General features: G+C 34.2%; 2 protein-coding genes across 2 annotated transcripts in view; one reads left to right on the forward strand and one right to left on the reverse strand.

Moving 5' to 3' along the window:
* Tanc2 (tetratricopeptide repeat, ankyrin repeat and coiled-coil containing 2) overlaps window positions 1-12058 on the reverse strand; it is a 476564-nt gene that overhangs the window by 377090 nt on the left and 87416 nt on the right.
* On the forward strand, window positions 6179-6984 carry LOC124981063 (60S ribosomal protein L7a-like). Its single transcript, XM_047547241.1, is given in 2 exon segments — window positions 6179-6281; window positions 6284-6984. Coding segments are annotated over 2 exon segments (798 nt in total). The 5' UTR covers window positions 6179-6184.

Consider the following 12058-nt stretch of genomic DNA (forward strand, 5'->3'; position numbering starts at 1 on the left):
ATTAAGGTGTTGTGTCCATATACAATTAAAAATAGTTTTAAAAGATCAATAGCTAATAAGATCAAGATAGAGTGGGGAAACAAGTGATAAAAGGAACAATCTCTTCAGTTTTGCTAAAGACACTGAATTTTTTTTCTTTTTAATTATACATGATAGAGTATATTTTGACATATCATATACACATGGAGTATAACTTCCCATTCTTATGATTGTACATGATGTGGAATTACACTGATCATGTATTCATATATAAACACAGGAAAGTTATGTTCAATTCATTCTACTGTCTTTCCCATTCCCATCCCCTCTCCCTTCTCCCCACCCAATCTAGTAAACCTCTACTCCCCACCCATCACCTATTTTTAGTGAGCATCTGCATATCAGAGAGAGCATTTGGACTTTAGTTGGGGGGACTGATTATTTCACTTGGCATGATATTCTCCAGTTCCAGCCATTCATTGGCAAATGTCATAATTTCACTCTTCTTTATGGTAGAGTGATATTCCACTGTGTATATGTATCATATTTCCTTTCTCCATTCATCTATTGAAGGGCACCTAGGTTGGTTCCATAGCTTAGCTATTGTGCATTGAGCTGCTATGAACATTGATGTTGCTGAGTCACTATAACATGCTGATTTTAAGTCCTTTGGGTATATGCCAAGGAGTGGGATAACTGGGTCAAATGGAGTTTCCATGCCAAGTTTTCTGAGGAATCTCCATACTGCTTTCCAGAGTGGTTACACCAATTTGCAGTGCTACTAGCAATGTATGAGTACTTTTTTCCCCACATCCTTGCCAACATTTATTGTTACTTGTAATCTTGATAACTGCCATTCTGACTGAGATGAAATCTCAGTGTAGTTTTAATTTTCATTTCTCTAATTGCTAGTGATGGTGAACACTTTTTCATGTATTTGTTGACCGTTTGTATTTCTTCTGTGAAGTGTCTATTCAGTTCCTTTGCCCATTTATTGATTGGGTTATTTGGTTTTGAGGTATTAATTTTTTTTAATTCTTTATATATCCTGCAGATTTATCTGAGGTGCAGGAGGCAAGAATTTTTACCAATTCTGTAGGCTCTCTCTTCACATTCCTGATTGTTTCCTTTACTATGAAGAAGCTTTCTCGTTTGATACCATCCCATTTATTGATTCTTGATTTTACTTCTAGAAAATTCAGACAAATGTCATAATTTTCATTTTTCTGATTTTTATTTGTGGATAAAATGACATATATGTATTATAGTAACATTAAAAGATGCTCTTAAAATATGCAAAAAATGAGTAAAACAGAGACATTCCCCTCACCAGCACTTCTTTAACAAAAATATGAAAAAATAAGTAAATGTTTTAAAAAGCTTTACAGAATTTTAAATTTGCTTGATCTACTGACTGCCAGAGTATCATTAAACAACTTACAAGAGAAAAATAGACAAGAAATGGTTTAAGAGTTTCAAGTCAATAAACAAATTATATTAAAACAAAAAACATGCCATCATAATCTAAAATGTTTTAATTATCTGAATTATAAAAATTAAATGAAAATACATTGTAGTAAATTTGGACAATATGCTTCTCTAAGATTGAAATTTTAACCACGTCATTCCCCAACAGAGACCTATCACAAGAGCTGAGATTAGATCTCAGGTAAAAATAAATAATGATTTTTAGAAAATAATAAACTCATCACTGCCCCAAGATGGTACAGAAAAAGTTGCCAACCTTTTTAGAAGTGGTTGCAAATGATATACAGTACTTCACATTTTTTACTTTGCTTAACACAGAATTCCCTCACTATAGGTAAGACCTCCACATCTAATGCTTACTTCTACATTTATAGATAAAACAAGACCTTCAGTTGTCAAACAAGTCAAAATATATGCATAACACAGATTACCTCACTCCAGAGTATAGAAAGTAGAATAAGGTTGTGTCTATTAAGCTAGAATTTACTCAAACTTAAAAGTCTTACTTCAAGTATAGTTTAACTTCACACACACCAAAAAACCTACTGATAAAATGGATATAGAAATACAAAAGACCTGACTGTCCACAAGTAGAGAGGTAGCTTTTAAAATCAGTTTTTCCTGGATTTCAGATAATCATCAGAGAACCTTTTTTTTTTATTAGCACACTGAGTTAAACCCAACAATAATTTGCAAATAATATGAAACAATATGACTTCTATACTGAGAAACACTGTTAACAGCTTTCTAATCCCATTATTTTAAAGAGAAATATGTCATAAAGAGAACTTACATTATAGGGAAGACAGCTTTCAACGCATATATATTTAAGCACTGAAAACAGTCTTACTAAAGAAATACTAAAATATAGGGATATTCAGTATTTAGTGATTTACTATGAAGAAATTTAAGTTAGAGAAAGACTAATAAGAGAGTGACTAAGCAATTCCAAGAAAAATGGTTTCTTTCCTGCAACTATGAGATACTTAAAATGGTTTAATGAAGTAGTCAGATTCTGGATATATTCTAAACATACAGCAGAGAAAATTTGCTGTAGAGAGAGTAAGAAAGTAGTCAAGGGGAACTCCAATATTTTTGACCAAAAGAATGAATTTACAAAGTACTGAGATAGAAAAGATTGTGAGAGAACTGGTTTGGAGATGAGGAGAATGTTTGGAGCTCAGTTTGGAATATGTAGGTTGAGCATCACTAAACTGAAAATTTTAAATCCTAAATACTCTAATATCCAAAAATTTTGAGCACTGATGTGACATAATAAAAAGAAAATTCTACACATGAAACTTTGTTCCATGAACTAAATTATTTAAAGTCTCATATAAAATGTGTACAAAGTATATATGAAACATAAATGAATTTCATGTTCCAACTTGGGTCTCACCCCCCCACACTATCTCACTATGTATATTTAAACAGTACAAAATCTGGAAAAAAAATCCAAAATCTGAAACACTTCCAGGCTCAAGCATTTCAGATAAGATATACTTAATCTCTACCAAATTTGAGATATGTATTAGACAAACAAGCAGAGATAGATATACATATGCCATCCATACTTAAATTTTCAGTGAACAAACCATCAATACATAAATCACACTTATAAATAATGAAATTATGTAAGATTCCCAAGGGAAACAGTATACATAGGAGATAGAAGAGATCAGAGAACTAAGTCTGGGGGCTGAATCCAACATATAGAGTCCGGGACCAGCAAGAACATTTGACCAGACAATAGGAGAAAGCCCAGAAGAGTAGAGAAGTAAATAAAGAAAGGATGAATTCATGGAAAGGAACATGGTTTCTTTCTGTGAAGCACTAAAGGTGAAACTTGGTGGGATTAAGTTCAGGATAGTCATATGGAAAGATCTGGTAAAGGACATATCTTTCCCTAGACATGGAAAAAGACCCATAGAGTTCCTAGATATACTAGCTGTCATCTCATAAACATGAAAGGAAATAAACCATTGGATTTAAGATAACATTATAAAAGAATAGAGAGATGAAGACAGCAAGATCCTTGTTGATACTGAATTATTGAAGAAATCTATCCTATTTCTGGCCGCCGTGTGATCAGCAAAACTTAAAACTTTTACTATCTGACACTTCGCAGAAAAAGTTTACTAATCCCCTATACTAAGTGATTCTTTTTATTTTAAATTAATGTATTATAATTATACATAAAAGTGGGATTCATTGTGATGTATTCATACATGTACATGACATAATTTGGATAATTTCATTCCCCAGTACCTCCCCTCCTCCTGTCCTTGATTCCCTTTTTCTCTCTATTCTACTAATTACCCTTCTATTTTCATGAGATCCCTTTTTTAATCCTTTTTCTCTCTTGCTTCTACAAATGAGAAAAAACATGATCCCTGACTTCCTAAGTCTAGTCTGGCTTATTTTTCTTAGCATGATATTCTCCAGTTTCATCCATCCATTTACCAGCAAATGACATAATTTTGTTCTTTTTTATGGCTGAATAAAACTCCATTTAATTTATCCATCAATTTGCTGACAGACACCTAGGCTGGTTCTATAACTTGGTTATTGTGGATTGTGCTGTTATAAACACGGGCATGTGTGTATCACTACAGTATGCTAACTTGAATCTCCATACTGACTTTCATAGTGTTTTTTACTAACTTACAGTTCCCCCAACAGTGTATAACAGTTCCTTTTCCCCTGCATCCTTCCTAGCATGTATTATTTTTATTTTTTAATGACTGCCATCCTAATTGGAATGAGATAAAATCTCAGTGTAGTTTTGATCTGCATTTTCCTGATTGCAACAGATGTTGAATATTTTTTTTTCCTATATTTGTTGGCTATGTGTATTTCTTCTTTTGAGAAACACCTGTTTATTTAGTTGCCCATTTACTGACTGGGTTATGTGGTTTTTGGTGTCAAGACCTTTTTTTTTAGATCTTTATAGATTCTGGATATTAATCCTATGTCAAAAGAGTAACTACAAAGATTTTCTACCATTCTATAGGCTCTCTCTTCATGCTTTTGTTTCCTTTGCTATGCAGATACTTTTTAATTTGATGTCATCCCATTTATTAATTCTTCATTTTATTTTCTGAGCTTGAGCAGTCTTATTGAGGAAGTCGTTGCCTGCACCTAAATGTTGGGAGTGTTGACCCTATGTTTTCTTATGGCACTTGCAAAGTTTCTGGGTTCCTAGGTCTTTGAATTCATCTTTGTACAGGATGAAAGATAGGGATCTAGTTTCTAGTTTCATTCTTCTTTTTTTTTTTTTTGCAGTGCTGGGGATCGAACCCAGGGCCTTGTGCATGCAAGGCAAGCACTCTACCGACTGAGCTATCTCCCCAGCACTAGTTTCATTCTTCTATGTATGAGTATACAGTTTTTCCAGCACCATTTGTTAAAAAGTCACCTTTGTTGAGGATCAGATGACCGTATCTGTGTGGGTCTCTCTCCAGATATTATTCTATTCCATTAGTCTGTGTCTGTTTTTATGCCAGTATCATGCTGTCTTTGTTACTGTAGCTCTGTAGTATAATTGAAGTTGGGTAATGTGACGCTTCCAGCACTGCTTATTGCTTAGGCTTACTTTTGGCAATTCTGGGCTTTTGAGCCTTTCATATAAATTTTAGAGTATTTTTCTAGTTCTGTGAAGAACGTCACTGGTATTTTGATGGGGTATACATTGAAACTGTAGATTGTTTTAGTACACCAAGAAATTCTGACTCAAATTTCCTATTTCTCAAACCATAAAAATTCTAAGTAATATACTTCCCTTTACTGTTGCAGCACCAAAGTTCTTAAAGATATTAAAAGAGGAAATACATTATAAAGTGTCTGTCAACCTATTCATGCTGTTTCCTCTCACTAAAACACAGCTCCCTCCACCTGATTATATAATAAAATTGTATGCAACATGTGTTGATGGTGTTTAATGTTTAAAGAACTGAAAGGGACTCAATCTTTGAACTATTAATATTCATGTGATTTTAAGAAAATGAATTAAAATCTCTGAAACTTGATTTCCTTACCTATGAAGCTGATACAGTAATACCCTTCATGGTAGTTGTGAGAAACAAATGGAGTTGTATACATAAAATGACAATGCATTTGGCACAAATAAGCACATATTAAATAACTGGAATCTTCATCTATTATCATGATGATCAACAATACCCTTTCAATTAAAGGTAGCGTAAATGTCATTTCCTCTTCTCTATACAGACCTTCTGGATACCTACCAGGAAGAAGAATTAATTGTTCTTTCTTCCATGCTTCTATAGCACATCTATAGCACATTACAGAAATCTATATTACAGCATTGCCACACTGCAGTACTTAATTATTTATATGACTATCTCTGGACTGTAAAACATTCAAAGTGCCCTTGAAAAAGCATTTGTGTGTGTGTGTGTGTGTGTGTGTGTTATTCATACACTTAAATATGCCCAGCAAGCACTCTTTCCCAGTCTTTTAAAGCCTTTTTCATCTTGATATTTTCATGTCTGGTATGCAGTGGGTATTCTTTTAAAAATTTTTTATTGAATTAATTTTTTCAAGGGTCAGCTCTAGAATTATTACATAATGAAATCAAGCTTAAAAAGTAATATGTGGTATCAATGTAGTTCGGGATATAGTTTAAGGAATCCAGTGTTTTCTTATCTGAACTACTACTATGAAAAGAAAAGCTGAGCTCCTCCAGTCGCCCAAGATGCCGAAAGGAAAGGAGGCCAAGGGGAAGAAGGTGGCTCCGGCCCCCGCCGTGGTCAAGAAGCAGGAAGCCAAGAAGGTGGTGAACCTGCTGTTTGAGAAAGGCCGAAGAACTATGGCATCGGACAGGACATCCAGCCCAAAAGGGACCTTACTCGCTTTGTAAAGTGGCCCTGCTACATCCGGCTGCAGCGGCAGAGGGCTATTCTCTATAAGCGGCTCAAAGTGCTTCCTGCGATTAACCAGTTCACCCAGGCCTTGGCCCGCCAAACAGCCACCCAGCTGCTCAAGCTGGCCCACAAGTACAGACCAGAGACGAAGCAGGAGAAGAAGCAGAAGCTGTTGGCCCGGGCTGAGAAGAAGGCTGCTGGCAAAGGGGATGTCCCCACAAAGAGACCACCAGTCCTTGGAGCAGGAGTCAATACTGTCACCACCTTGGTAGAGCACAAGAAGTCTCAGCTGGTGGTGACTGCACATGACGTGGAACCCATTGAGCTGGTTGCCTTCCTGCCTGCCCTGTGTCGCAAGATGGGAGTCCCTTACTGCATCATCAAGGGGAAGGCCAGGTTGGGACGTCTGGTTCACAGGAAGACGTGCACCACGGTTGCCTTCACACAGGTTAACTCAGAAGACAAAGGAGCTCTGGCTAAGCTGGTGGAAGCTATCAGAACCAACTACAATGACAGATATGATGAGATCTGTCACCACTGGGGAGGAAACGTCCTGGGTCCAAAATCTGTGGCTCGAATCGCCAAGCTAGAAAAGGCAAAGGCTAAAGAACTCGCCATGAAACTGCGATGAACGTACAACCTTGGGTTTCTGTACATAAAAATAATAAATTGTCCTTCATCCAGAAAAAAAAGAAAGAAAGAAAGAAAAGCTGAGCAGCATCATTCCAAAGCACCATGGTCTTAACCTCCACATGGATCTCAATGATCATTGTTTTTCAGAAAGAATTTTCATCAGTAAACCCAGACCCACCTAAACTGAGTTAGCTCTTAAGAATACATCTACAGAGCTGGGCATGGTGGCACACACCTGTAATCCCAGAGGCTTGGGAGGGTAAGGCAGGAGGGTTGCGAGTTCAAAGTCAGTCTCAGTAACTTAGCAAGGCACTTAGCAACTCAGTGGGACCCTGCCTCTAATAAAATATAAAAAGGGGCTGGGGATGTGGTTCAGTGGTTAAGCACACCTGGGTTCAATCTCTAGTACCAAAAAAAAAAAAAAAAAAAAAAAAAAAAAAAGGCAAAAATATATCTATAGAATCTTTTTCTCAAAAGAGAAAAGGAAGTATTCTATACCAAATAAAACAGATTAATGTGTCATCTGTATGGTAGCTCATTCTTTTCAATAGTATGCTGTATTTTCAAAGGTTGCAGAATATAAAGATGACAAATTCACAGGTTTTTATAGACCCAGTTTACATGCTCTAAATCTAAATAAATAAATAAATAACTTGTCTCATGATGAATTATTAATCTGTACTTGCCTAAGATAACCAAAATGTTCAGAAACGGATCTATAGCTCAAGAAAAGTTCTGCTTAAAATAGAATGTTTTGATTCTCATGATATAGTTATGCATCAATTATGATGACTAATAACATGAAAACAAAGTAAACTTGCTACTTGTAAATGGAGCAATCACTAGGAATATTATTAGTATTTTAATAGTCGATGACTATGCTTTCAAGGTACACAATGAATATGCAAAAATGTGAAGCCTAACACTGATAAATTAATAAACTTAGAAAATAAAGGTGTCTAGTATACACATTTTGTTAATTTGCTTTTAAATAAACATTTTATTTTAGAATAGACCTTGTAGTCATATTCCTGTCTTAATATAAACATCTGTCACAACTAATGAGTCATTACTGATGTATTATTACCTAAAGTCCACATTGTATTTAGCTTTCCTTAGTTTTTATCCAATGTCTTTTTTTTCCAATCCAGATTACATTAAGTCATCAAGTCTCCTTAGACTCCTCAAAATGTGACAGTTTCTTTGACTTTCCTTGTTTATGGTGACAGTTTTAAGAAATACTAGTTAGGAGTTTCATAGAATGTCCCTAAACATATTCTCATGATTATACTGAGTTTAAAGTTTTTTGGAAGATAGACTACCAAGGCAAATTGCCATTCTCACAGCACCATGTAAGAAAAAGTACATTCCATGGGGTTTGGGGGAATAACTCAGTGCTATAGCACTTACCCAATATCTGCAACACCCTGGGTTCGATTCCCCAGAATCACAAAAAAAGACAGTATATGACACTAATAGCTTGAAACTAAATAAATGTATGTGTACACAAACACGCATCCTGTGTAAATGAAAAAGAATACCAAAGCTTTAGTTTTTTAGATTATACCAACATTAATGAAAACAGTCATTATCTATTTGGCCCTTACTAAGTGTCAGGAAATAGCAAATAGACTGCTGCAGAGTTAGAAAGTGCAAGATCCAAGCTTTGAAACTAGTCCTGATTTTTTGTTACCCACTAACATGCTTAAAACCGTTACTCTATTAGGTTTTATCTATCTGTTTATAAATTGGAAAGATCTGTCTGTATAACTGCTATTGTAAAATATACCTTAAACTCTAAACATGCAAACATAAAATTCTAAACTACCGCTTGCCCCTGCAAATCTAATCCTCTCCATTAGAGCACCCCATCTCAATGAATTCTTCACCAAATACTGTTGGTTTTCTCTCCTAAATCTCTTTAACCTATCTGCCTGTTTCCTCTCCAATCTGCATCCATTCCAATATCCATTCTCTTCTAAATGTATCCACAAACTAGCTGAGTAATCATTTAGACTGAAAATACAATTGTCACCCCTTTTAATACTTAAAATGTTTAAATAATCTCCCATCAAAAGAGATACAAATTCTTATCACAGTTCACTTTTCCAGCTTCATTTCTAATCAGATCTCCCTTTGTGTTCCTAATTTGGCTTTCAGTTTTTGAGTTCTAGCTTCAGATGTCTAAAGCAGACACTGGGGAAACAACTATTATATATATCTAGAGAGTCAGGATAAAGTGGTTTTCACCACAACAAATCCCTGCCCTCATATATGAGGATACAGACATTTCAAAGATATTAATAATATTTCTCATTCCTATTCTTTTATGTCTCATTGGTTTATAATAAAATAAACCTTTACATTCTCTTACTTTTTATAAATATAGAATGTCAGCTACTCTAGAAAATCGAATATGTCCCTTTCCACTTTACCCCCCAGACACAACATCTTTCTGTTTTTACTGGATAAGTGTATTTAAATACTTTGACATTCATTAAAGATGGAAGTAATTAAAAGCCAAATGATTTTATATTATCTAAATATGCCTCAACTTGTTTTTTCAAATAAATGATACTCTTTCCTATTATGCCTAAGGAATGTTTTGTTTTTATAGGTTATATAAAATATGTTTTTAAAGTACTTAGCATAATATGATGCACTTGTGGGTACCTAATATTTATTGTTTGATGGTGATAAGGGTAATGAAAACAAAAATTTCAGAGCAAAATATTTTAAGAAAAAAAATCCTATTAAAGCTAACAATATGACCTTGGTATAAGCAATATACATTCAAAAACAATATTCCTTTCCCTAGAATTGTCACTAGTAAGGTTCTTACTAATCTACTACATTTTGTGTTCTTCTCCCAAAAAACAAATAATAGTGAATACAACAAATAAGTGGTTGCAAAACACAAATCATGAGAATCAAACAGAATATAGGAATATTTAATCAAAGACTAAGAACTTAATAAAGAATCCAGAAAACAGACTCATTCGCCAAAAACACATACAACATGCAACAGACTCTGCATATAAGAGTAAGTTTGCATTATAAATCACTAGAGAAAAGGGAGGCCTTTCAATAACAAATAGGGTGAGAAAGTTGCCTTTTTTGCAGGGATCTCATGAAAATCAAAGAGAGATCAGTAGAGGAAAGGAACCAGGGTGAGGAGATGAGAAGAAGGGGTGAACTGCTGGAGAGTGATACTGGCCAGATTATTGCATCGTGTGCATATACGAATATGCAACAACAAATTCCATCATTATGTACAACTATAATGCATCAATTAAAAAATGTGGAAAGGGGGAAGAAAAGAAAACTGCCTTTTTCCATATGATAAAAAATTAAATAACCTACTCACACCACAATCCTTTTATCAAAGAATTAAGAGAAAATACACAAATTCAACTGCACTGAAAAATTGAAAGTAAAAATCTTACAACTATTTCAAGAAAATATAGAATATATTTGTGATCTCTGAGTAAGAAAAGATTCCTAAAACAACATGCAGGATAAACACTAATGATAAATTTGAATAAACTATAAATTTAATTTCTCTTCAACAGAAGTTTGGAGTTCAGATAGTAAAATCAAAAGCAAAGTTTTAAGCCAGATATACGGGGTATACATTATCTGCAATAAAGATCACAATCTAAGGATCAATCTAGAACAGAGGTCTGTAAACTACAGGAAGAAAGTAAATAGTTTAGGTTTTGCATGATCTCTTGTCATGACTACTCAACTCTGCTATTGATTCTAACGCAAAAGCAGGCACAGATAATACGTAAATAGTATGTGCTTATATTCCAATAAAGCTATTCATCGACACTGAAATCTGAATTTCATGTAATTTTCATATTGTCATGAAAATGAAACTGTAATCCCCTTTAATATTTTTATAAATCATTTTATATAAAAACCATTCTTAGTTCAAAGTATGCATAAAAACAGGTAATAGACTAAATTTAGTTCATGGGCTACATGTGGCTAAACCTGTCTAGAATATAGGAAGAATTCCTATAAACCAATAAGAAAAAGGATATTAACAAATAAGAAAATTTTACATAAAGAAAAACACAGAAATTAAATCAATAGGATAATATCTTCCATCTACAAGATCGGAAAAAATTTAAGTGGTCCATACGAACACAAGCAAGGATATGGCAAGACAGGAACTCTCAAATACTCCTAAGAGAAATACAAATTGGTATAGTGACAACAATACAGAAATTATCTAGTAAAGGTGAAAATGGAAATAACCTACATCCTGGCAATTCTACTTCTGAGTAGAATCTCCAGAAAAACTCCAGTATGTGTACAAAGACACTCACTACAGTACTATTTGTAATCATACACAAGTGCCACACCACCAGCAACAACAAAATTGAAATAAACTCTAATTTCTAGTAGGAGGGAAATAGATAAAAGAAATAATGTTCATAAAATTGAATACTATATATACAGTATATAAAAGAAAGAAATTACAACCAAAAAGGGCAAAAAGCAAGTCACAGAATGATAGAATTATGCCTTTCAGTAAATTTTAAAACACAATAAAATTGTTCATAGGTATATTTATTATGGAATTTTTCATCTCTTATAAAGGAGATTCAAACATCAATTTTTTGTTTGTTTGACTGATTGATTGATTTTTGTATTGGTGATAGAACCCAGGGGTATTTTATCCCGGAGCTACATTCCCAGTTCTTTTTATTTCTTCTTTTGAGACAGGGTCTCACTAAGTTGCTTGGGCCCTCAATAAGTTGCTGAGTCTGGCCTCAAACTTGTGGTCCTCCTGCCTCAGCCTCCCAAGTCACTGGGATTACAGGCATGTACCACCACATCTGGCTCAAACATCAATTTTTAAAACAATGTCTAAATTTATCAATGTACATTTTCTACATCTGTGTGCCTCTGTGTTAGAATATGGCTACAGCAGTGAAAAACCATGCCATGTTTTATTTTGAAAGTTATAAGAATTTACATTTTAGAACAATAAAATTCACTTTTTGGAAAATTCATTCTTATAGCAAAATAGAGAATGGACTAAAGGGTACTGAAACTAG

The sequence above is a fragment of the Sciurus carolinensis genome, chromosome 3 (genome assembly GCF_902686445.1).
Source record: "Sciurus carolinensis chromosome 3, mSciCar1.2, whole genome shotgun sequence".
Taxonomy (NCBI): domain Eukaryota; kingdom Metazoa; phylum Chordata; class Mammalia; order Rodentia; family Sciuridae; genus Sciurus; species Sciurus carolinensis.